Source organism: Eriocheir sinensis, chromosome 3, assembly GCF_024679095.1.
Source record: "Eriocheir sinensis breed Jianghai 21 chromosome 3, ASM2467909v1, whole genome shotgun sequence".
Lineage (NCBI taxonomy): Eukaryota > Metazoa > Arthropoda > Malacostraca > Decapoda > Varunidae > Eriocheir > Eriocheir sinensis.
The window spans coordinates 2,775,931-2,803,430 of record NC_066511.1 but is presented as its reverse complement, the minus strand read 5'-3'; the positions used below and the strand labels follow the sequence as shown (position 1 = coordinate 2,803,430).

General features: G+C 46.0%; 1 protein-coding gene and 1 non-coding gene across 5 annotated transcripts in view; one reads left to right on the top strand and one right to left on the bottom strand.

Annotated features, from left to right (window-relative positions):
• LOC127003509 (SH3 and cysteine-rich domain-containing protein 2-like) overlaps window positions 1-27,500 on the bottom strand; it is a 74,049-nt gene that overhangs the window by 5,678 nt on the left and 40,871 nt on the right. For 3 of the 4 annotated variants that reach the window (XM_050870323.1, XM_050870341.1, XM_050870331.1), the window contains exons 3-4: window positions 2,005-2,166; window positions 1,301-1,399 (exon numbers count right to left, since the gene is read on the bottom strand). In XM_050870323.1, coding sequence (XP_050726280.1) covers window positions 1,301-1,399; window positions 2,005-2,166 — 261 coding nt within the window. The remainder of the gene's footprint in view (window positions 1-1,300; window positions 1,400-2,004; window positions 2,167-27,500) is intronic. The other variant, XM_050870346.1, reaches the window with a different exon arrangement.
• On the top strand, window positions 21,421-21,606 carry LOC127007572 (U2 spliceosomal RNA). Its single transcript, XR_007760295.1, has one exon. It is a non-coding gene; the product is annotated as a U2 spliceosomal RNA (small nuclear RNA).

Below are 27,500 nucleotides of genomic sequence, written 5' to 3'. Positions count from 1 at the left end.
TTATGAAGGGTAAACATTCACCATTAAATATATATCTGGAGGGGAGGTGGTTCAAGGCAAGGGATATAGGATGAAAGGACGAGTACAGAAGGGTTGGGATACCGCAAGACAGGCTGGCGTCCAGTGCTTCATCAAGCTGACATTGGTCGGTAATGTTCATGTAAAAATGACAGCACTCGGAAAGTCGAAATATGCGTGAGTCAGCTCCAACGTTACATAGGTCTATTCCGGGATATCGAAGTCACTTCGAATCGCGCCAGTCAGCGCCTTACAGGTTACTTGATGATAATCGAAAAATCAAGAAAAAAATTTCCCTGATTTTGTTTTTTGTAAGCAAGACTTGCAGATTCTTTAGAACCTGAGGAAATAGTTCACTGCTTGAGACAGTAATCTACAAGTCCTTGTTATGAAACGTTATCGAAGTGTGTGGAAGCGGGCACTGGCCGGAACGCTAATGGTGGCTGATATTTGTTCCGCTCCGCCAATGGGAGGGATTTCAAACACATCGCGACTTTGTACTTGGCAACGCCTCGCCTGCTGAGAGGGGTGGGAGGCATGCAGGAAAGGCAGTGGCGAGGGAGACTCTCAGACGTGCTCCCAAGGTCACTGGTTACGAGTCTAGCTTAGCTGTTACTTATCCAACAATGATTGGAAATTACACCCCCTGACTTTAAATAGTTCTCACAATCTGCCTCCACAGTCTACTATACTCCGTCACAAGTGGGCTCAACGATCTACGAAACTGATCTATGTTAGTGAGTACCAGAAAATAATAAGTAGGTGTTATAGTAAGTCGATCTATATAGGTAAGACTCGAGAGGTACGTTACGCATCGGCCAGAGCAGTGATGCACAACCAGCGTCAACGAACTTAGCCATACAACTTTTTTTGTAATAGCATGAAAATAACTTGGTTGATGTTTTAATGCTTTCTTATTTGATAACTTTGCTAAGAGACTATTATCCAGCGATTACATTAAAAAAATGAAAGCATGCCGCTGAATGACCAAATCCAACATGCTACATATTAATAGTCGCCTATTAATGATCTAATTTTCAAATATGGTTGGGCACCACTCAACTGGAAGGTACCATACGTCCTCCCCACATTTACTAGTAACATTAATACCATACGTAACTACAAACCTCGACGGAGTACTACATTTATCAGGAAAACTACTATTTTTGTAAGCTAAACTAGACTCATGTGCGCGAAACAGTTTTACGAGTTAAGGAGCTTCCCGAGTGGTCCGGGATGTTCCTGTCTGACAAAGGACACGACCTCCATGTGTCTAAGGTACCTATTTGGATCTCGGTAGTGGCACTGGTGGAGGGCGGCTCAGCGCCTCGCCTTGCCGGCTGGCTGGCGATAAGGGAGCTGAAGGTGATACTGGGGTCCGCTGGAAGAGACGGAGCACCAAGTTATATCAAATATCCACGGGCTGTGCGATGAGGCGTGGGGGGTTCTGCTCGTGTCTTTGGAAGTGTAGTAAGGCATGTTTGGGTGGAGGGATGCAGCTGCTCCCTGCTGGTGCATGTGTCTAAAGATTTGAAGTGTTGAAAATATAAATATTTCCTTGAGTACGTTATTGAAAATCAAAGATTAGGATAGAGTATTTTAATGTCTGAAAATGGGAAGTAATATGAAATAGGAATACCGATAATAATGTTGCGGGAATAGAAGACTGTGTATTGGGAGGAGCCGCGGCACCAGCAGAGGTGTGTGTGTTAGTTCATGTTACTGTGTCATACACGTCACGAAAAGCTGAGCGAAAAATTTCCATGTTACTGGACACATTAATATTAATGACATTGGCACGCTTTTACACGGTGAATGATTGAGAGAAAAACATATTTAGATTCCTACTGACTTGACAAATTATCACCAACCTGAATAGTCTTTTTAACATATAAACATAAGCAAAGGTAACGGAGAAATCTGCAGAAGGGAGTGCAGACCATAACGCCCACCAGTTCTGTGCTAAGAAGTGGCTGTTCTACTTACTGTCGTCATCCCCGCCTTCCATTTGTTTGGACTCGATCTCGGAGGTGGAGCGCTGACGACGGAGCAGACGCGACTTGGGTTGGCATTTCGCTACCTGGTCCTGGCACTCTACATGTACGTTGGTCTTGCACATGCGACACTTGATACCCTGACGAGAGTGACCTGCGGAAGGAAACGAGGTAAAATTTAGATGTTGAGAAATCACAAGCAAAATAAAAAAAGCCAGGAAACATATATTGTTTTTTTAATTAATGTATAGGAAATTTGCATGGGATAAAAACACATAATACGTTTGCATTATAACAGGAGAAAAATAAAGAAACTGAAAAGCGAGATAAATTCATACTCTAGAGGTGTCTTGATACTTCTGTCATGAAATTATACAAATGAAAGTAAGAAAAAATAATGCAAAAGGAAGGCTGTTTAGAGTTTGCTAATGGAGGAGATGAAAAAATGAAGATACCAGTTAACCTTTTGCATTATATTTTTACAGCAAAGGGAGCAGCTATGTAGCTTGGGATTGAAAGTTACGATAGAGATAGTGGGAACATCCAGAGAAGAGATTACTGTCAGCAGCCCAAGGAACCTGTGTTCCGATTAGGAACAGAAGGTGAGGTTTAGAGGAGGGGAGGTGGTGTTCCACAGAACAGATATTAGAGCGAAGACAGTGAATGATGCAGAAGTTGATGAAGAAGAAGTTGGAAAAGCAATCAAGACACCTGTTTTGGTCAACATCAAGAGCCGAGTCCGACCTGGGGAACTCCGAGGTTGAGCTTTTGAATTTTTATATAAGTTTTGATGGTTGTGAGGAAATGGTATGTGTGTAGCGTGCATGTAGTTTCGTGTGGCAAGTAAGAGAGTTTGTCTTTAGAAAGGAAGTTGAACTAAAATCTTTGGCGTTAATGACACAATAGGGAAAGGTAAAGCAAGGATACGGGAGGGTCGTTTTCACCAAGAGTGGCTTACGTCCATAGTGTTAGTCTTCCCCATTCCCTACCCGTCCCCATCCCCATACGCGGGACTGGGGTATGGACAAGCCGCCCCGTGACCTTCCCATCCCCGGGACAGACAGACGTAGTTTAATTCCCGACTCACAGCATGGGTTTACTAAAGGAAAGTCGTGCCTCACTAATCTTATATCCTTTTACAATAGAGTATACGAGGCAGCTGACAATGATGAGAGCTATGATGTGGTTTATCTTGATTTTAGTAAGGCCTTCGATAAGGTACCTTACCAGAGACTGTTAAATAAAGTCAGGGCTCATGGGATAAGAGGGAAGGTATTTGATTGGATTAAGGCGTGGATTAGCGACAGGAAACAGAGGGTTACCATTAACGGTAAAAAATCCGAATGGGGTAATGTTACCAGTGGGGTTCCTCAAGGTTCAGTTTTAGGCCCGCTTCTATTAATTATCTACATCAATGACATAGACAATGGGATAACTAGTGACATAGGTAAATTTGCAGATGACACCAAAATAGGACGCACTATTAGGGCAGGGGAGGATGGTAGAACACTGCAGGAGGATCTCAACAAACTGTCAGCTTGGTCAGACAAATGGCAGATGAATTTTAACATCACCAAGTGTGGCGTACTTAGTGTAGGAACACGCAACCCATTACATGGGTATAGTTTAGACTCCACAGCGATAGGCAGGTCTGAGTGTGAAAGTGATTTGGGAGTGTTAGTGAACTCTGACCTAAAACTAAGGAAGCAATGTATTAGTGCGAGGAATAGGGCTAACAGGGTATTAGGCTTTATTAACAGGACGGTAACCAACAGGAGTGCAGAGGTCATCCTCAGACTCTATTTAGCGTTAGTTAGGCCACACTTAGATTATGCTGTCCAGTTTTGGTGCCCACACTACAGAATGGACATCAACTTGCAAGAATCAGTTCAGAGGAGGATGACCAAGATGATTCAGGGGCTGAGGAACCTCCCATATCAAAATAGGCTGAAACATCTAAACTTACATTCACTAGAGAGACAAAGAGTGCGGGGAGATCTGATAGAAGTATTCAAATGGGTCAAGGGTTACAACAAAGGCGATATAAGTAAAGTACTGAGAATTAGCCAGCAGGATAGAACTCGCAGTAATGGATTTAAATTAGAAAAGTATAGATTTAGGAGAGATATAGGCAAGCATTGGTTTAGTAATAGGGTGGTGGGGGAATGGAATAGACTCAGCAATCACATAGTCAGTGCAGGGACGATAGCTTGTTTTAAGAGTAGACTGGATAGCTACATGGACGAAGACGACAGGTGGCAGTGAGGTGTGGGTGCAGTAAGGTGACGGGGTGCTGGATGCGTGTCTGGGTACCGCCGATATAACGAGGATCAAGCCTCTACCTGTAACCCCTGTAACTACACCTCACCCACCGTGAGTAGTGGGGGGGATTCTGGAGCTGCCCTGTGTAGGCCACCCGGCCTCTTGCAGTTTCCCTATGTTCTTATGTTCTTATATGAGGGACCAATCCGCGCGTCATAATAATGTTGGCAGCACTTTCAAACCAATAATTACAGAAAACGAAATAAATAATGGATTTCTTACACACCATGGTATTCATATACATTATATATCATAAAACAAAACAATAGCGTTGTTGATCTACGAGTAAATAACAAGTAACGCGGGTAAGTTAATTTATGAGACAGGTTGGTATCCATGACTCGTCACACACACCTGGGCGGCCACACCGGTGTTGCCAGGTCGTGTCATTTATGGCATTTTTGTCTTAAATCAAGGTGGTCGCCAAGAAATGCTATTTTTTATGGTATATGTTAAGTATTGCCATAATAATGCCATATTTAGTCATCAATCTGCCGTCTTTTGCCATTCTTGCGGACAATTATAAAGGAATCTTCAGGAATAACTGTACGTTTACAATCAAATGGAAACACCAGAGTCTTTACAAATTAAAAAATATATATTAACTTTAGCAAAGTTTGCGATATAATATCAGTCATACAAATATTCTGATACTTTTCAATATATGTCCTTCTATAATAACAAATAGAACACTATTTACTCATGAAATATACGATGGAAAAGCCGAAGATGTCCTGCACTCTACCCCGCGGACTCAACACTTTTCCCACCCCATCCACACCCTCACGGGGTAGCGTAAAACAACCCCAACCACATGGGGACGCTTTACACACGGTTTATGGCCACGGGTAAGGGATGGGGATGGGATGGGAATGGGGAAGTCTAACACTATGGCCGTTAGGCCCGTTTCGTTAGGTGTCTACCTCTCAACACGACATGGTAATTAAATGGGCAGAATATAGATGAGGTTACGTGGAAAGTTTCCTGCAGCGAGGCCGCCAACCCGTCAAATAAATCTACCATAAGCAAGTAGAAGACAGACATATTAAGGGCATTTTTTTACAGAGTAATAAGGGGGAAAGACATGAGTGCGCCAAACATATATACTGTAGAACCATAGCACAGTCTGACACACGTAGGTCATCTGACAACGAATAACGTAATGTGCTGCGACAATCATCATACAAATGCTGCAGCAGCCTGCCCCGATCCTCTCTTAATGCAGGAATAAGCGATAATTAAGTATAATGTGGTGGAATTTTTAAGGTGACACCGTAAAATTCATTCCTTGTTTGGAGCTTCGATTATTCAGCTAATTACCGGGAGGTGTGTGTGTGTGTGTGTGTGTGTGTGTGTGTGTGTGTGTGTATGACAGACACTTCATTACCATGTCGTGTAGGTGTGGCAGGAGCGAATTACTGCGGAAAGTGGAGACAAAGAGAGAGAGAGAGAGAGAGAGAGAGAGAGAGAGAGAGAGAGAGAGAGAGAGAGAGAGAGAGAGAGAGAGAGAGAGAGAGAGAGAGAGAGAGAGAGAGAGAGAGAGAGACACACACACACACACACACACACACACACACACACACATTATCATCGTCAATACTGTGTAATTGCTTTTTCTTTTTCTTTTTCTTTTTCTTTTCCCTTCCATTGCAAATAGCGAGACTCACATATTCTCCTTCCCTCAGCCATACACTTACCGTCGGCTCACACACAAGCCCACAACCTTCCGCGTGGCTCCTGGCTGCTTCCTGGACTTGCCTTGTCTTGGAGACCGTGGCGTATATTTACGTGAGGCCATTACGTTAATGGTCCTTAGCTTCGCCTCGTGTGTGTGTGTGTGTGTGTGTGTGTGTGTGTGTGTGTGTGTGTGTGTGTGTTTTCTCCCGAAGCCGACCACGATAAAATGAGGACATATAATTTTGAAATATGGCTAGTTATCGGCGCTAGAGGAGGGGGAGGAGGAGGAGGAGGAGGAATCGTGAGCTTTTTTTAAAAAAAAAAAGGAAAAGGAGGCAACTCAAGGGCAAAATCAAAGACAGCCACAACGAAAAGTCCGCTAGACGCTGCTCCGAACAGAAGTTGGAAGAACGAGATGTCAATTTCGGATAAAATGGTGTCTTGTTACTCCTCTCTTGAAGGAGGTCATATTAGACCGGGAGCTGGGTGACATTTAATCAACATGCTGAGTACAAGAGGATTGAGGTGCCGCACGTGTAGAACCACTCACCCTGAGTCACAAAAGCCCATTCTTAAGTTCCGCCTCCTGTGCATAATATAGATGGCGCTGATGAAAGAGGCCTAAATTGTGGTTTTTATCAACATACTGAGTACAACATTTATTTTATTGTCAATGTATACAGGAAAGTAAGCTGAATAAAGAATAACAGCTTAAGAATGGAATATCCTGTGCAAAGTCCATTTAAGAATGATCCTAATTAGGGCTAATTAGGATTTTAATCAACATTTCTAGTACAAAGGTGAAACTACAGCAAGATGAAGCCTAAAAATACCAGATTCAAAATCTCTAACTTAAGAATGAAAAATCTTGTGCAAACAGTGCTTAAGAACAGTGTTTATGCAAGTAGGTAACAAATTTCCGTGTTGCGTAGCGGTGTTTACTGATGTTCATTTTACGGGATTTGTGTTTTTTCTACTTGCTCAAATATAATATATATTCCTATGAAATATTTATAGTATTTGTACCTCTTTTAAACAGTTAACCGCAGAATCTATATATTTTACACATAGTGAAAGATATCTACTTTGAGATGCGGAATTATGTCTGTGCGGTGGCGGTAGAGTAGACTATTTAACGTCTGTAACGTGACTACTATATTTTATTATGCACCACGCCTCGGTGCGACGTGTCAGGTCTGGGATTCATTTAATTAGGAGCAATAACTCTTTAGTGGTGAGTAGTACAACTACATCTTATATTCTTCTGTTTTCTCTTGATTTTGGTGATACACAGACAGATTTGTGTGTGTGTGTGTGTGTGTGTGTGTGTGTGTGTGTGTGTGTGAGTAATGTAAGGTTACTTCTTTAAAAAATCTTTCAGTGGCGAATAATAGGCTACATGTTTTAATTTGCGGGAGCGTGTGGTGCGTTTTTGGGCAGGTGCATCTCGGCTTTTTTTAGGTTCAGAAAAGTATCATTTTTTTTTTTTTTTTTTTTTTTACGTCGCGGCCTATAGCGCCGGTAGGCTTTTTCCCGGTGGGGCCTGATGATCGGCCCAAGGCTTCTTCCCGGTGGGTCCTGATGGTCGGCCCAGCCCGTTCTGGCGCAGGCGAGTGTTTATAGTGGCGCCATCTTGCATTGGCTCATGCTGCCCTCCCGGAGCTCATCTTTAATCCTAGAATCTAGAGTCCGGGTTGATAGGTGGTCTTCTGGACAGCATGTGGGTAGTTTTAAGCCACTCGGCGGCGGCTGAAAAATCCCAGCTTGGTGGCACCGGGCGGGGATTGAACTCGCGTCCTCCTGAACGCTGTGGTGTTACTCTGTCGATTCAGCCACCGCCTCCCCAATGATCATACACAGCTTTGATCAGAGTACTGAATCATTTAAAAGGTTAACTATTTACTAGCAACTATACTAACACCCTTTATAAAACCAGTCTTAACCATCATCATCATTCACTGGTTCTGACTATACCTCCGCTTTTGTCAGGAAAGGAAAGACTCGGCCATTTTTATTGCTGGAGAAGGACGCAGAAGCACAAATGGCATTCGGAGAAATGGCCACAGGTAAAATAAGTGCTGCATCCATAGAAATTTTGAAGGCATTTACGGCAAAGATATATGGAACAAAAAGCAATTCCAAAAGCTCTCTTAACCTCAACGACTACATATACAGAGTCTTTGAGAAAAGCTTTGGACCAAAAGCTTCTACACATCATCCTCTGCATAATATTAAAGGCATTGCTGGATCTGCAATTCCACCATGTGAGGCAGAAATTGCCCCCAAAATACAGCGGTCAGTATTTATTGCTAGAATGTGGCCTCAGGCTGATAACACTGAGATCAACCAGCATCTAGCCACCGAAGACGGATGGGAACTAGAGAATGATTCGTATAAAATTACTTGGTTTACTGCCTCTCAGATTTCAGAGAAGTTAATCACAGAAGATGAGGATGACAGTGATGATGGGACCAATGAAGAAGACATTGCTAGCTCTTCAGATGAAGATACTTTGTCAGTACATGAAGATGATTATGAAGTAGACAGTGATCACGATGACGTATAAGACATGGGAGGTGCTACCTTATGTTACTGATGGTTTGCCACATGTTCATATTAAAACGATTGGTGAAAACTCAAGGGTGCAGATTGTTAGAAATTAATTTGACCTTCAAACATTACTTGCTTTGTTATGAAGCATTTAAATTAATATTACTTACAGACTATTTGTCATTTATATGGTTATAATGTTTGTCAAAATGATTGATTTCTAAGTTTACATTTTTGTTATTTGCCTATTTTACCGTATGGATATACTTGTTTCCGGGACTTACTACTCTTTCACACATATTGGAGGGCTATGAGTTAATCACCTGAAATAGTTTAATTTGTATAATCATCGAGTACTTTACCAAAACAGTCTCAGTATTGTTTTGTTTTTTATTTACCACAACTTGAGGTCGTATGCAACTAGCTTTTCTTTTTAGTTTAAAGCTGCTTATCTGTGTTTTAGGTATCATTATCGGACCACTTGCTATTTATCTGAGACTATTGTTGTTAATGTGTTATGAACATCATAACTATGCACGAAAAAGCTAATATACATGAAATACAACCGCAATGCACACATACGCACTGGGAAGAATTCTCTACAGCTAAGCTATGCATTTTCTGCAGTATTTTGACCTTTGACCTGTTCTTAAGCACTGTTTGCACAAGATTTTTCATTCTTAAGTTAGAGATTCTGAATCTGGTATTTTTAGGCTTCATCTTGCTGTAGTTTCACCTTTGTACTCGAAATGTTGATTAAAATCCTAATTAGCCCTAATTAGGATCATTCTTAAATGGACTTTACACAGGATATTCCATTCTTAAGTTGCACAGGATAATCCATTCTCAAGTTGTTATTCTTTATTCAGCTTACTTTCCTGTATACATTGACAATAAAATCAATGCTGTACTCAGTATGTTGATAAAAAACACAATTTAGGCCTCTTTCATCAGCGCCATCTATATTATGCACAGGAGGGGGAACTTAAGAATGGGCTTTTGTGACTCAGGGTGAGTGGTTCTACACGTGCGGCACCTCAATCCTCTTGTACTCAACATGTTGATTAAATGTCACCCAGCTCCCGGTCTATGTCGTAGGCAGGAGGAAATACAGACGAAGAAGGACTGTTCCAGAATTTGCAAGTAAAGTAAAGTGTAAGGGCGGCAGATAGGGCGAGAGCGCCACTTTCTCACCTCCGTTGCCCTTGTTAGCCCCGGAATAAGGTATCTAGCCCCCCCCAAGGAGTGGAATGCAAACAACACAACACTTGTAGGACAACTAGTGTATTTGAACCACAGACACACACGACAGGCAAATGTACATATAACTCCCCAGGCCCGTACGGCCGCTTAGCTAGCTTGAATCATCCCCCACAAACCAAACCGTGGACTCACTGGCAGCGACACTGGCGATTAACTTGAAGATGTGGGGGAAGCACTAGCCTAGCTAAGACGTACCTAGGGACTCGGGTTTGTACTCCCAAAAGATTGCAACAGGAAGAGACTGGAGAGATTCAAAGGGTAGCCCACGCCGTTCGACTTCCCAGGGCAGCAGACAGAAGAGCGATGGTACCGGTGTGGAGTCTGACTGTGTTCTCTCAGTAGACGCGTTGGCTGGGTAAGAGGCAACTTCTCATCGGCTTCAATGAAGCAACCGGCTGAAGCTCTGAAGCTACCCCGAATCCGGTAGAGGGAAACGAACGGTAGGCCGAAGCCAATCTAACTAGCCGACACTCCCTCACACGCGCTGAGGCCAATGAAATAAATACTCGTTCAGGAAGCACGGAAAAGTGATTGCCTTGACACGGCCCCCCAAACAAGAATCTACTGAAAGTAGATTAAAGGTAAGATTAATAGGAAATACCCAACAAAAACTAAAGGAACAAGAAAATAACCCCGAAGTACAATCAGAATTAAAAAGTTATCAATCCCTGCTTAGGAGATCCGCCCCTAAGTTATCTTTTCCAGCAATATGAACAATGCGGAACTTGTAGGGCTGTAAACTCAAGGACCATCTGAGTAACCTGTCATTCTTTCCTTTGAAGGTTGCCAAGTAGACCAACGGGCGGTGGTCTATTTCTAGTAAAAATTCCTTACCTCTAAGGTAATAATCAAACCTTAGGATGCCGAACACGATGGCCAAACACTCTCTCGATGGTAGAATAGCGTGTCTCCCGGTCGAGCAACTTCCGGCTGGCGTACGAGACGGGATGTGGCTGGTCATCATAGTACTGGAGAAGAACCGCACCCAGTCCATGATTTGAGGCATCCGTCCTCAAGACGAAAGGCAGCTGAGCGTTAGGAAGCCTCAACACGGGATCCGCGACCAACGTCGACTTGAGATGGGCGAAGCGGCTGAGGAGGTCGGGACTCCAAGCGAGTGGCTCGCGAACGTCTTTCTTGAGAAGGTCAGACAAGGGGCCGGTGTCTTCAGAAGCCTTAGCAATGAGGAGCATGTAAAAGGATATCAGTCCTAAAAAACTACGGAGCAGCTTCTTGGCCGGAGGAGAGATGTTATTCAAGGCTGCCACTTTATCATATAATGGCCAGATATAACGACCATCAAGCCAGAATCCAAGGTATTGAATGGACTCTACTCCGAAGCGGTACTTCGAAGGTTTGACGGTGAAGTGGTGTTGTCTCAGCCAGTCGAGTACAGACCTAACTGTCAGCAGGTGGGTGGTCCACTTCTGAGAATAAACAAAGATATTGTCAAAGTAAAAGGACACATTAGACAGTCCTGCTAATACCATCCTCATCAGGCGGATGTAAGTGGCGCAGGCGGTGACGAACCCGAATGGCATCCGACAAAACTCCATTAAGCCCATATGGGTAGGAAAGGCTGTTAAGGACTGAGCCTGGGAAGAGAGTGAGGGGTACCTGGTAGTAAGCCTTGAACAGATTCTGTTTCGAGAAATACTGGGCTCCTGAAAACTTGTGCAGGTCTTCTTCCATGTTGCAGGTGGGCTAGGCATGGAAGCGGGTGATGAAATTCAATTGTCGAAAGTTAACTGCCATCCGATACGTTCCATCCGCCTTCTTCACCATAACGACATGAGAACAGTGCTGGGAGAATGCCCAGCTGCATGAGGGTTTCTACTTCCTTTTCAAAGAAGGCTTTAAGGTGTACTAGCACGGGATAGACCTTCGTCTGTACTCTATCGGTGGTGGTTAACTTGATATCATGTTCGATGATACTTGTGCAGCCTGCTATATCGGAGAAAACGTCACCAAACTCCGTTAGAAGGTCCTTCAACTCACCCTGTTGAAGTGTTGACAGGACCGGACCTATCTCAGGATGGCTGCTAGTCGGTGGATAGTCGGTTAGGCCATCCGGAGTCACGGAAAGAGTTACTGCTGGATCCACGTCAGGATGGTAGTCGTTTTGGAGGACAGCAGCTACCGTTTCCTGGTCGGCTTCTTCATCCAAGTCGGCTAGAGGGGAAATTTCGTCAAGTACAGAAGCCAGCCCAACCTGTGCGCGGCGGTAGTAGCGCTTTAGGAGGTTCACATGATACAGTTTGGGTCCCTTGGGTTCGGCTATGACATAGTCTACCTTGTTGCGCCTTTCTATTACCTTATAAGGGCCGTTCCAGGAGAGAAGTAGCCGCTTCTTGTCGCTTGGCAGTAACACTTCGTCTCCTGGCTTAAACTGGCGATCCTGGGACCTAACATCAAAGTAGGCCTTGTATCGGGTGGTACTCACGTCGGCATTCCGGGCAGCAATCTTCGCGCACTCATCCAGTTTGTCCCGCAGCTCGATGATATACTGGAAGGTGTCACGCTCTTGGTCTTCAATGCTGCGGTCTTCCCAGAGGTCCCGTAGTACTGCTAAAGGTCCCCGTACAGAGCGGCCATACAGCAGGTCGAAGGATGAAACCCTGGTTCAGTCACTTGGTATCTCCCGGAGGGCGAATAAAGTTGGTATGAAGTAACGGTGCCACTCACGGTGTTTGTCCTCACACAGCTTCCTTAGCGAGGCTTTCAGGGGTCCATGGAGTCGTTCAACTCGACCGTTCCCATTAGGATGGTAAGGAGTGTTGAAGAGGGGTTTTACCCCTAGCAGCTTATGAAGCTCAGCCATCAGTTTCGAAATCAACTGGGTTCCCCGGTCAGACAGAACTTCCCGGGGCATACCGACGCGAGAAAAGATGGACAGCAAGGCTTCGGCGACGGAGATTGAGTCGATGTTCTTAAAGGCATCGCTTCGGGGAAGCCAGTAGCGAAGTCAATCAAAGTTAGGATATACCGGTGGCCCTCAGAGGACGGGGGAGAAAAAGGGCCAACCAGGTCACTGGCAACGCAGGAAAACGGCTCGGTGATGATGGGCATCTGCTTCAAAGGAGCTGGTCGGACCCTGCCTTTGGCGGAGAATCGTTGACACTTGTCGCAAGATCGACAGAAAGTCCGGATATCTGCTCCCATGCCCGGCCAGAAGAAGTGTTCCGCTACCTTCATCTCAGTCTTACTGTGAGAGAAATGACCAGCAAGGGGGCTCTCATGGGCAACGGAGAGGACAAGATGCAGACAATCGTGCGAGACAGCTAGAGTTTGCTGTCCAAGCTTGTTAGGACGATTAGAGGAAAGGCATTTCCGTCCAGCTCCACAAACTGAAATTCAGCACTATTCCTCACGTGATCAACCACTCCGGAACTAACCTTGGCCCTCACGTCGCTGAGGGTAGGGCAGGAGGCTTGAAGTTGGCCGAAGGTCTCCGGAATCACACACAAAGGTTGGAGAGCGGAAACAACAAGGGGATGTAAGCGTTTCATCCTACTAGCCCGGGTCTGAACGGCACATATTTGAGGGTAAATTGGAGTAGGCTCGGGAAGAGTGTCGCCAGCAAGCAGGCTGTAACTCGTGGCAGACGTCCCATCAGCACAAGCAATAGGTGGAGCGATACTGGAGTCGGCAGAGGTCATCGGGGCGTGGTTGGCATCTGGTGGTAGACTATCAGGATCCTTAGCAGCTCTAGCTCCCTGTATATTACCAATTAGAACCGTCGCGAACTTAATGGGGGCCCGCACGACGTTGGTCCACCCTACGAAATACGGACACTTTATGTAGCACCGCAGGATAGGGAACTCATCTGTCCGCCCCAGGTAATCCGCGACCAAGGCTTTCTTGCAGTTGGTGACGTCGGCATCGGGTAGAGCTTCCTCGGACACAACCACACAGGAGCACCCAGTGTCTCTGATGATGGAGGAGGTCCAGGCTCCATTAACCGTCCCGGCAACCTTGTAGGTGTTGATGTTGCTATCTTCCATGCAGAATCCCACCTTGTGTGGTTGAAGGCTGGCGCTGTCCTTAAAAGCCCTGGGATTCTTGCGACAGTTGGGACGGACGTGACCTTCCTCCCCACAGTTGTAACAGCGTACAGCAGCCTTCTTTCCTTTTTCGGCCAAACTAGGGGAAGAAGCTCGGGAAGACTGCGTGTCGGTAGGAGAAGACATGGCATTCTTCTTACGAGAGGAGTAAGGCCGGAAGTAGGAGTTATGGGCGGAAGCCCAGTTGTCAGCAAGCCGAGCAGCTTCGGACAAGGTCTTGGGCAGCCGTTCCTTGACGAACAGGCGAATGTCCGGGAAGAGGGAAGAGAGAAACTGGTCCAGCAGCATGAAGTCCATCAAGGAGTCGTAGGTGGCTTGTACATCGGAGGCTTCTACCCAGGACTTGAAAAGACGCTTCAGTTGTGTTGAAAATTGCGCGTAGCTCTCGTTGCTCTGGATCTTGGCGCTCCTGAACTCAGCACGATATCCATCCGGAGTTTTGTGAAACCCGGTCAGGAACGCTTTCTTAAGAAGAGGATAAGAATTAATAGTCTCAGGTGGTAAAGAGATGTAAATATCAGCTGCCTTGCCGGTGAGTAAACAGCCTAACCTGACGGCATAAGTGGCCTCATCCACCCCGAGGAGATCTGCGACCCTCTCGAAGCGGGTCAAGTACGTGGCTATGTCCTCTCCGTCCAATACTGGGGGAGACGTGGTCTACTCACGGCTTCTTCCAAACAACCCTTGGCAGGTGTTCCTTGGGCGGCGATCCGTGCTAACTCTATTTCCTTGTCAGCTTCTATCTTCATCTTCCTCTCTTCGGCTTCCATCCTCCTCTCTTCGGCTTCCATCCTCCTCTCTTCGGCTTCCATCCTCCTCTCTTCGGCTTCCACCCTCCTCTCTTCGGCTTCCACCCTCCTCTCTTCGGCTTCCACCCTCCTCTCTTCGGCTTCCACCCTCCTCTCTTCGGCTTCCACCCTCCTCTCTTCGGCTTCCACCCTCCTCTCTTCGGCTTCCAGCCTCTCTTCTTCGGCTTCCACCTCCTCTTCGGCTTCCACCCTCCTCTCTTCGGCTTCCACCCTCCTCTCTTCGGCTTCCACCCTCCTCTCTTCGGCTTCCAACCTCCTCTCTTCGGCTTCCACCCTCTCTTCGGCTTCCACCCTCCTCTCTTCGGCTTCCACCCTCCTCTCTTCGGCTTCCACCCTCCTCTCTTCGGCTTCCACCCTCCTCTCTTCGGCTTCCACCCTCCTCTCTTCGGCTTCCACCCTCCTCTCTTCGGCTTCCACCCTCCTCTTCGGCTTCCACCCTCCTCTCTTCGGCTACCATCCGCCCCTCTTCGGCTTCCACCCTCCTCTCTTCGGCTTCCACCCTCCTCTCTTCGGCTTCCACCCTCCTCTCTTCGGCTTCCATCCTCCTCTCTTCGGCTTCCAGCCTCCTCTCTTCGGCTTCCATCCTCCTCTCTTCGGCTTCCATCCTCCTCTCTTCGGCTTCCATCATCTTCGGCTTCCACCTCCTCTCTTCGGCTTCCATCCTCTCTTCGGCTTCCATCCTCCTCTCTTCGGCTTCCATCCTCCTCTCTTCGGCTTCCATCCTCCTCTCTTCGGCTTCCATCCTCCTCTCTTCGGCTTCCATCCTCCTCTCTTCGGCTTCCATCCTCCTCTCTTCGGCTTCCATCCTCCTCTCTTCGGCTTTCAGCTTCCTCTCTTCGGCTTTCAGCTTCCTCTCTTCGGCTTTCAGCTTCCTCTCTTCGGCTTTCAGCTTCCTCTCTTCGGCTTTCAGCTTCCTCTCTTCGGCTTTCAGCTTCCTCTCTTCGGTTCTAGGGCACGTTCTTCCCTTTGAATGGCCTGCTGTTGCAGAATAAACTTCCCCACATCGTCGCCAGAGAGACCCAGGCTTTGAGCTTGAGCCTTCAAGGCCTCTAATTCATTGAAGGGCATGCTTACAAGGAAAGGCAAAAAGATGGAAAAATCAAATGGGTCTTCTGCACTAGAAAGACGCCGATACAACAGTTCTCGATACCAAAAAGAAAAAAATGGTACACTTTGACTCAACACACAAAATACCAAAAAGTTTTTTAGTTAGATCCGAACAACACAGACACCAAAAAGTCGTCAAGTTCTCACAACCAACCAACAACAATAAAAAAGGAAACACCGGCACCGCAAACGAAGAGAACCCTTGACATCCACACCAAAGACAACTTGAGTGGATGAAGGTTAACTTGAGGAACAAAGAAAATTGGACTTGGCGTCCTACCAATCCACTCGCACAACCGAACGGTCGACAAGCAACATGGTGGAAAGGCAAACCTTGCTTCCGGGACTCAGACAGCAAAGTCGCACTACAGGCGACTTAACGCCCATCCACTCCAAGAGAAACTAGTACCTTAAATCCTGGCGAGGTCGCTACTTATGTAAGGGCGGCAGATAGGGCGAGAGAGCCACGCTCTCACCTCCGCTGCCCTTGTTAGCCCCGGAATAAGGTATCTAGCCCCCCCCCCCCCCCAAGGAGTAGAATGCAAACAACACAACATTTGTAAGACAACTAGTGTATTTGAACCACAAACACACACGACAGACAAATGTACATATAACTCCCCGGCCCGTACGGCCGCTTAGCTAGATTGAATCATCCCCCACAAACTAATACGTAGACTCACTGGCAGCGACACTGGCGATTAACTTGAAGATGTGGGGGAAGCACTAGCCTAGCTAAGGCGTACCTGGGGACTCGGGTTTGTACTCCGCAAAGATGGCAACAGGAACAGACTGGAGAGAGTCGAACGGTAGCCCACGCCGTTCGAATTCACAGGGAACGAGCAGCAGACAGAAGAGCGATGGTACCGGTGTGGAGTCTGGCTGTGTTCTTTCAGTAGACGCGCTGGCTGGGTAAGAGGCAACTTCTCATCGGCTTCAATGAAGCAACTGGCTGACAACTAGCCGACACTCCCTCACACGCACTGGAGCCCATGAAACAAGTACTCTGCTCGTTCAGGAGGAATGGTAAAGTGGTTGCCTTTACATAATGAAAGAATGAATATGCTGGTTAACTCTTGCAGCATAAGGGATTTCGACAGTATCGGAATGAACTTGAGTAGAAAGTCGAATGCAACGGGGCCGCGGGAGGGGAGGAGGCATGTAGTTGGCAAGTACAGAAGAGCAGTCAGCATAATAATATTGGTAGAAGATAGAGAGGTGCAACTTTGCGGCATATTCTAAGAGGTAGGAGGCTGTTAGTAAGAGGAGGGGAGTTCATGAGACGAAGAGCCTTAGACTCTACTCTGACCAAGAGAGCGGTGTGTGTGGAGTTTCCTCACACGTGAGACGCGTACGCTATAAGAAGGCGGACAAGATCCTTCTATATGGACAGCATCTGGGAGGGTGAAAGAACTGGCGGAGAAGATACAGAATGCCTAAAACCTTGCGGAAGAAGCTGATTTAGTAAGAGAAGAAATGTGTAGATTCCAGTTAAGAGTTTTAGTTAAGGATAGACCGTGGATGTTTAGTGTAGAATATGACAACTGAGTGTTGTCGATGAATAAGGGATAGGTGTTTGGAAGATTGTGTCGAGTTGATAGGTAGAGATTTTGAGGCATTGAAGGACACCAAGTTCCCTCTACCCCAATCATAAATTACAGATAGTCTGGGGTTAAGTGTTCTGCAACCTCCAGCCTGGAGTCTTGTAATTCCTGTTGGTATGATTTTTTTTTTAAAGAGGTTGAGCAATAAAGAGTAGAATCATCGGCGTAAGAGTGGATAGGACAGTTTGTTGTGGAAAGAAGATCTTGAACCAGGGTCCTTCAGGACACCAAGCCCGCACACTGACCACTAAGCCACAGCCTACCCAAATATAATATACCCAATGGGTATTATATATTTTACATTTGTTTTATCAGACGGTGTGATTAAATTGATAATTATATGGAACGTTTATGTCGAGGTTGAAAACTATAGAGATACAAGATTGAAACAAATGGAATAGTTTAGGAGATGCTTCACTGCTGCAGTGGAATGATACAAGCTGATAATGATGCTCTCTCTCTCTCTCTCTCTCTCTCTCTCTCTCTCTCTCTCTCTCTCTCTCTCTCTCTCTCTCTCTCTCACACACACACACACACACACACACACACACACACACTGCACCCGGAGCTCAGTGGATTAAGGCTATGACCTGTCAGGCTCCATCCTGGCAGGTTTAGTGAGGTTGGAGCCCCTCAGGCCGAAAATTTTTTCCACAGACAAGGAGCGGTTATATTATAGATAGATGTTATATGATAGATAGAGATAGAGAAATTGCAAATACATGCGTAGCTCAACAGATATATTTTTAAATAGATAAATACATGGTTAATGGTCAATGTGATAAATTATAATATCTATATGAATAAGAAACCCAATTGATATGTAAAAATATACTGACAAACATAATTATAGAAAACAACGTGTGTAAAAGCGAGTGTCTTATGTTCCGCTGTATACCATCCCAAAACACCTACCGTGGTGTGTGTCTGGCGTCGAGTGGCCCTCCCGACTCATTATCAGCAGGCCGGGACTCGGAGTCGAGAGGCGCACACCATACCAAAGCGGCTGTGCCTGAGTGGCTGGATATTGTAAGTGAGACAGGCTACGAGGGCTATGACTTCTTAGGGTAAAACATTAATAAAAAAAAAACCGTTGCGAATACTGTTCATAGTTATGCTGTTAATCGTTAGTATAACGTGTTTTTAGCTGTGCATCCAGTGATGGCATGTTAAGAGCTCCTCAACATTATCACAGTTAATTTCTTATAATTTCCTGCCTCTGAATTGACCTCTTTCAAAAAGAGTGTATCAAGACACCTCTCCATCCGAAATTGACCTCTCTTTTGGCCACTCTTTACTTTTTGTTTTATGGGAACAACAATTAGCGGGCTTTTTTCTACACTTCTTTTTGTTGCCCTTGAGTTGTTTCCTGTACTGTAAAAAATCATTTTGTGAGCATTCAAAGTTCTCACTTCATTTCTTCAATGTGTATAATGCGGAGAGGCGGTGACTGAGTGATTAGCGTGCCGGCGCCGCGTTCAGGAGTTCCAGGAGGAACGTGGGTTCAAATCGTGGCCGCCGCACAGCTGGGATGTTTCAGTCACCGCCGAGTGGCCTAAGACAACCCACTGGCTGCCCTGAAGACCGCCCATCAATCCGGACTCTAGATTACGTCTCCAAAGGGAGGCTCAAAGATGAGCTCTGGGGGGCAGCATGAGCCAAAACAAGATGGCGCCACTATAAGACACTCGCCTGGGACAGAACGGGCTGAGTCGACCATCATGTCTCACCAGGGAAAAAGCCTAACGGCGCAATAGGCCGCGACGTAAAAAAAAAAAGAAATGGATATTTTTTTGTGCTGTCTATAGCCCCGGTAGGCTTTCTTGAGGGATCTCTTGGACGACCCCAGCCCGTTAGTTGCGTAGACGAATTTGGCGTATAGTGCCTGGCCCATGTTGCTCCTCGGTGCTGCTCCTCTTCACCGAGGTCGCTGAAGTTAGGGTTAATTGAAAATCTGGCGAGCATGTGGGTAATCTTCCGACACTTGGTGATGGTTGAAAATTGCCAGTGTGCATCGGTGGGACTCGAACCAAGGTTCCCGGGCTAACCACGCCCTAAAGAAAAGTTGACGCCACACAGGAGACTTGTCGGGATCTCTGAGTTCGAGAACTTTCACAAAAACTGGAAACGAAAGTATCTTAATACATTTCGACCCGAGAAAAAAAACCCTAAACGAACCGTACAGTATGGCTCGTTAGACATTTACTTCTTATGAAATTAGGAATATAGCTTTCTCGGGAAGCTTTACCCGGAGAACATGTTTATATAGGTCAGTAAAAAATCTGGGAAGATCTTTATGTATGAAGATTATATGCAACCGATGCACAATTGGCGGCTGGGAGATTGACGACGCCACGATATAATTATTATTTTGAAAGAATAAAAATCGAATAAAACACAGTGATGATTTCGTGGCATGCTTTACATTGATGCCGTGTCCTACTTTTACTTTTCGCATTACTTTCACGGTCCATTTGTTGTACCTTTAACAGTGTCTTCTGCAATGGGTTGGGAGTTCTGTTTCGTCACAGAGGCTGCCCATACACTACAAGGGCACACGACTTTCTACTCAAGCTCATCCCTATACGGTCCAAATCTCATATGCATTCTTGCATCCCTTTCACTGGTATACTCTGGAACAGCGTTCCAGAGAGAGATGATGTTCCACAGAATGAAAATTAGAGCGAAGACCGCGAATGTTGCAGAAATTGAGAAGAAAGAGGTTCGAGGAGTTATCAAGACACCTCTCGGGTCGGCAGCCAGAAGGGAAGTCCTCCCTGGGGGAATTTGTGGTCCCCCCCCCCCAGGCGGGGACTTCAAGGCTTGATGTAGGTTGCGCACGTCATACCGATACCAAAGAGTTCTGGCCGCCTTACGGGTCCCAGCTCGTTTCGTCCTATTGCCTAAACGGAGTGCTCATGTAAGATCATGGAACGAATGGTAAATAAAAGGCTACTTTTTTTCCTTAGAGTCAAAAAAATTGTTAAATGATCAACAGTGTGGCTTTCGGAAGTATCGAAGCACAATGGATCATTTAATGAATTTGGAGCAATATATTTCAGAGGCATTTGCCAAGAAAGAATTCATGATAGGGGTGTTTCTCGACATCCACAAAGCCTTTGACATGACATGGCGACGCGGAATTCTCATGAAGCTGCACGCTTACGGTTTAAGAGGACACTTGCCTATTTTTGTTTGTAACTTTCTGAAGGACAGAACATTCTCTGTCAGGATGCCTAATAACGTAATCTCGGACGTATTCGTCCAGGGCAGTGTTCTTAGTCCAACTTTATTTTGTATTATGATGAATGATATTCTGTCGACAACTCCCGTCCCCCGAAACCTTAAATACTCACTGTACGCCGACGACTGTGCGATGTGGCACTCCTCGCCATACGCACAGTTCTCGGCTGGGCGGATGCAAGTTGCACTTGACTCCGTCCAGTACTGGGCCTCGCGGTGGGGTTTGAAGTTTTCAGTCCATAAATGTATCTGTGTTGTTTTTACTTTACGTAAAGTACCTGATTTGCGCTTAACTCTAGATAACCAGCCGATACAGTTAAAAAATTCAGTTAAATTCCTAGGTCTGCACTTTGATAGCAGACTCAGTTGGAAAATTCACGTAAATAACTTGCTTGTTAGATGTAGTAAGAAAATAAATATCCTCAAATATTTATGCGGCACCACCTGGGGAGCAGACAAAAAATCTTTATTAATGATGTACAAATCCCTGATTCGAATTCACATCGACTACGGCTCGCAGGTGTATGGGTCGGCATCCGATGCCACGCTGAGTCGATTGGATGTGTTTCAGAATGAATGTTTGCGAAAGTGCCCTGGAGCCTTAAGATGTACACGTACAGCCCGGCTTGAGGTGGAGGCAATGTTCCTCCCTTCCGTATCCGTCGAGAGCACTTGGTGCTCTCGTACGGGATAAAAACACTCAGGAAAACTAGCATTGGCAACGTGGCCTGTGCCCCACTGGTGCAATATAAGCACGGGCTCAGAGCACCGCGCATCTCGGCCTTTTGGCTAAGATCAAAGTGTAGTATCTGTTCTTATCAGCACCGCGCAGGGTTGCCAGGTTTGGCCTTTAAAGGCCAAATGGGCCTTTTTGAGAGAAGGTTGGCCTCGGTTTTATTTCCTGTTGAGGCCAACCTCAGTCTGGCCTTTTCGGGGCCTTTTTTGAGATGCACGTAATTTGTTTCAAGAAAAGAAGGGATATATATATATATATATATATATATATATATATATATATATATATATATATACATATATATATATATATATATATATATGTGTGTGTGTGTGTGTGTGTGTGTGTGTGAGAGAGAGAGAGAGAGAGGGGGGGCAGAGGGCCACGGTACGTGATTCTTGTGCGGGACGTGTATTTGGTAACCCCGTTACTGTAAATTCCTTTGATTTTTATCAAAGTATTGGGCTTCGATTCGTCACGAAAAATCTGTAATGAATTACATTTGTACTTGTTTATATTTTTCACCAAAGTAGCACTGGAATTAGCAACGTAGACTATGTGGTAATGCTTTATAGTAAGGGAAAACTTCGTCGCAGACACGTCGGGACTTTGTTAGGAACACGTCACGTCGGTCAAAAAACCTTAGTCTTCGCTTAGCTGCCCTACGGTCTGCACCTCACACCGTGTACTACACTGTAACTACAGTGTGAAGTTGCCTACAAAGCCTACACCGACACAGCTACAATGGGAAAATGGAAGACTGAATACAATTATGGAAGGAATTATAAGGAGGAGTGGGAGAAAGAATTTAGAACTGCTGCTGTTCATCAAAAAATCTTCGAAGAGAACAAGTTGGTGAGTACAGATACGTAACTATTATTATAAAGATATTCCTATTATGGTGTGTCAGTGTGACCTATGTTCTACCACTTCTTTCTATTTACGTTGTGTCTGAACGCTGCTTGCATAATATATAATTTATCTTTAAATTGGTTCATCATATTGTATTGATTAATTGCATTAAAATTGGCAAAATATGGGTTTGGCCTTAAAGTCGGCCTTTTTAGGCAAATGCATGGCCTGTTTAAGAGAGAGAGACCTGGCAACCCTTTTTCCGCGCTCTCAGTGGAACGCCAGCACTCCTCGGGCGAGCAGCCGGGTGGCCCTGCTGCGGAGGCGAGGTGGACCCGTGGGGTATTCCTCGCTTAGGGCCACCCCTCCGTGGTCGGGTCGACCGGTCGGCTGCTCGCACGAGTACCGCTACGGGTGTCTGCTGGGCGCCTGCCCAGAGAGCCCGTGCCTCCGTCGCTGCTCGCCGGCTTTTACCCGTGGCTGTGGCGGCGGCGGAGGCTTCCCTACACCCGCCGCACGCCAGCGGCGGGCTCCCCCCTGCGACGGGCCGTCGCATAGACAAAGGCCCGTTCCCCCTTTTTAGGGGGTAAATCTTAAAAGCAGAAGAAGAAGCACCGCGCTCAGTGGAACGCCAGCACTCCTCGGGCGAGCAGCCGGGTGGCCCTGCTGCGGAGGCGAGGTGGACCCGTGGGGTATTCCTCGCTTAGGGCCACCCCTCCGTGGTCGGGTCGACCAGTCGGCTGCTCGCACGAGTACCGCTACGGGTGTCTGCTGGGCGCCTGCCCAGAGAGCCCGTGCCTCCGTCGCTGCTCGCCGGCTTTTACCCGTGGCTGTGGCGGCGGCGGAGGCTTCCCTACACCCGCCGCACGCCAGCGGCGGGCTCCCCCCTGCGACGGGCCGTCGCATAGACAAAGGCCCGTTCCCCCTTTTTAGGGGGTAAATCTTAAAAGAAGAAGAAGAAGAAGCACCGCGCAGACTACTTGCCGTGCGCCTCCACTCGCTATGCCAGGAGCAAGGTGTGGATTTGTGTGACTGCGACAAATTGGTGACGTTAAATATAGCGCCATGGGAAACACCGGACATACACATAAAATGTGACATGCTACCACGACCTAAACCCATGACGCCGGAGGCGGAGGTCCACCAGCACTTCCGTGCCCTGCTCGCCAGTCACCAAAACTCCCACCACGTGTACACTGACGGCTCCAAGACGAATGAATATGGGGGTGCAAGTGTGTGGTCGAGTGAATGTGCCTTCAGGTATCGGCTGCCGAACCATACATCTGTCTTCTCTTCAGAACTTTTCGCTATTGATAAAGCCATAGGTTTTGCTATAAACTTCCTTCATAATTCATTCATTATATTTTCAGACTCAATGTCAGCCCTTCAGGCCATTGAGTCCTTGAGAACAGACACAAATGAAATACCAGGTCGTATCATTAATAAACTCCACTCATGTCCCAAGTCCATCTCGCTGATCTGGGTGCCTGGTCACTGCAACATACACGGCAATGAGCAGGCAGACGCTTTAGCTAAATCGGCTGTCGAACTCGAGGGAACCTGGGAAATCCCTCGTGATCTTCAATCGTGTCTCTCTTTTGGGAAAACATCAATACATCTTCTGTGGCAAAGTCAGTGGACCGACCTGGCCTTAAAGACAATGAAATCAAGTTTCGGAGAGTGGAGCACCGCCAACCGCTCCACTCGCCGCGAGGAAATAGTCTTGAGCCGGCTGCGCCTAAACAGCACCCGGCTTACACACCTGACCCCCTACATCAATAGAACATTTCCACCAATATGTCAAACGTGTGATGATACACTATCCATCGGTCACCTCATCTTGCACTGCAGTAGATTTACCCGTGAACGCAGTCCACTGGTAAACTACTGCAGAGCGAGGGACATTCCCCTCAGCTTGGACACAGTTCTTGGTGACGGGAATCCTGAGTCGACCGACCTGTTGATGCTTTTCTTAAGAGAGACCTGCTTGATCGACGAGATGTGACCGAAATATATGTATATTTTTTTCTGGGTTCATAATTTTTCTTATTATATATAATAATATATATATCCTACGAAGGTAATCTTACATATATCCTATGTAAACCAATGTATTGTTACTGTTGTGGTCCACGTGATAACCAGCAGGTGACACATAAAATATATAGATATATATATATATATATATATATATATATATATATATATATATATATATATATATATATATATATATATATATATATATTATCTCAGTTTTATATGCGATGTTGGTCTATTGCTGGGCTACACAGCCCTGTATGTATGAATGCTGTGTGCGTGTGTGTCCCCACCCACCCCTACTTAGCTAACTTTGGTAAGGTCCTCCTGGATGTAATTGTTTCACGTTTTTTTTCTTTATATGTTAAGTGGTGTGTATGTGCTGAATGAATGACTGGTGAATGATGATAACATTAAAAAACAACTTTAACGACAAAAGCAGCAAAACCTACAAAAAAACAAATAAATATGGCCTAATAGCCCAGCCAGGGCTGATGCCCCCCCAAAAAAAAATCCCTACCTACCCCACTTCCTCCGCCTCCCTCTCCTCCTCCTCCTCCTCTACCCCATCAGCAGCTACAACCAGTACCCTTCCCCCTACCTACCACCTTCCCTGTCCAGCACAGTCCCGCCTTGTTGCCCTTCCCTCCCACCTTCTCTTCGCCCCTTCCTCTTGTTTCAGCTCCTCTTCCTTCTCCTGGCACCGTTTTTAAGAGGAAGGTGTTAGTTGTGGGGGACAGTCAAGTCAGGGTCATTGACAGGTACTTTTGTTCAAGGGATAAGGGAAATAGACTTAGTGTTTGCTTTCCAGGGGCAGGTATACAGCACGTTGCTGACAGGATTGAATATATTCTAGCGGGAGAGAGTACCCAGCCTATCGTCTTCTGCAGTTACGGTGGCAATGATATCGGCAGAGTGGAAGGGAGGAAATTTTTAGGCGCTTTAGGGAATCGCTCGCCAAGTAAGAGATTTCGGTGGGGTGCCGGCCATGTGTGGTGTTTGCCAAGGAGGGGGGTAGGTGAGGGATGGCTCTCCAGGGCCTTAGCAGTAAACAGCAGGCTGGCGGCTCACTGCAAGCGTAACGGTTGGCTTTTCATTGATAACTGGGACCTCTTCTACGATAAAGGCACCTTGTATGCCAAGGATGGAGTGCATCTGTCACTACAGGGGGTTGAGGTTCTCGCCGACTCCCTCGAACGGTCACTCAGCACCCTGCAGGATTTTTTAGGGTAGGCGAGGGGGGAGGGCATAACGTCCATGACTGTGCATCGCAGACTGTGACTAGGGAGCTCAGGATTAATCGAAAGGGTGCAAAAAGGAATGGTCTAGCGGCTTATTACACCAACAGTCGGAGTCTCAGGAACAAGATAGATCTACTGAGGGGGAAAGCGAAATTCGACATTACGCATAACAATCACGGAAATGTGGGTGGATGCTAGAAACAAACACTTCATGTCGGAATTAGAAATAGATGGTTATCAGATGTTTCACAAAGATAGAAAGGGGAGAAGGGGAGGAGGGGTAGCAATTTATGTTAAAGACATACTCAAATGTTCCGCTAACAATTCTATTCAAACAAATGGCGACTCAGAATCAGTTTGGGTGGACGTCCACAAAAGGAAACACAAACTTACTCTAGGGGTTCTTTACAGGTCACCCAATCTGAGCAGGCAAGACACGGATATCTTACTACAAGAGGTTGGCAGGGCGAGCAGGAGCAAAATTGTCTGCATAATGGGTGAATTTACCTATAGGAATATAGATTGGGAAGGCGTGGTGGGTGATCTAGAATCTTAGGATTTTCTGAAAGTAATACAAGACAATTTCCTCAAGCAGACAGTAATTGAGCCTACCAGAGGTAACAACATTTTAGACTTAGTCGTTACCAACAACAAGAATATGATCAGTGAGCTAGATATTGGGGGAGAACTAAACTAGGTGGTAGTGATTACAAGGAGATTAGGTTTAACTTTGACTGGGCGGTAACCCATGAACTCAACCCTGTGTTGGTGCCAGACTTTAGAGGAGCAGATTACGAGGGGCTTAGAAGACACCTTGAGGAGGTAAATTGGGGAACCTAGGGGCTAGATGAACGCCGGATCCCAGGGTTGGAACCTGAAGGGCAAGGGAACCAAGTAGAAATGACCTACAATAATTTAGTTAGAGTAATAGCAGAGGGTCAGAGACAGCATATCCCTTACCAAGCACGTAGAAAAGAAAATAACGACCCTAAATGGATGACCCGCAGGCTCAAGCATGAGATTGGCTTAAAAAAAGTAAGTTATAGGAAAATAAAGAACGGGGAAAGCCACCTCAGGGGTCGGTATGTTGAACTAGTCAGATCGGTGAAGAACACCAGCCTAGCAAAAAAGAATTACGAGATTAGGGTAGCCAACGAGGCCAAGAGCGATCCCAAGGGCTCCTTTAAATTGTACAGAACGAAAACAAGGGAGAGAATTGGGCCGTTGAAAACAAACACAGGTGAGCTCGTCGAGAATGGAGAAGATATGAATAAAATGTTGAACTCCTTAAATAACACTCCTCTAAGCAGGTCTGGGTGTGAGAGAGACTTAGGAGTCGTAGTGAGTGCTGACCTCTGTCCTAGGGCTCAATGCATTCAGGCTAAAAATCAAGCGAGCAGGGTATTGGGTTTCATCTCAAAGAGCGTAAGCAATAGGAGCGCTGAAGTCATCCTCAAACTTTACTTAGCACTAGTTAGACCTCATCTCGATTATGCGGTTCAGTTTTGGTCACCCTATTATAGAATGGATATCAAGATGTTAGAATCTGTACAGAGAAGGATAACAAAAATGATTCAGGGGGTGAGAAACTTGCTTTATGAGGATAGACTGAAGCATTTTAATATACATTCTCTAGAGAGGCGAAGGATGCGCGGAGACCTGATCGAAGTTTATAAATGGCTGAAGGGCTATAATAAAGGGGATGTCAATAAGGTTTTGGTTGTTAAAGAGACAGGTAGGGCACGTAGCAATGGATTTAAGTTAGATAAATTCAGATTCAACAAAGACAAAGGCAAGAATTGGTTTACCAATAGAGTGGTGGATGAATGGAATAGACTTGCCAATCATGTTCTGGGTGCCAATACCATAGATACATTCAAGAAGAGGTTGGATAAATTCATGGATAGTGAGGTAAGGTGGAGTTAGGATTACCGGAGCTGCCTTGTGTAGGCCAACCGGCCTCTGGCAGACTCCTTACGT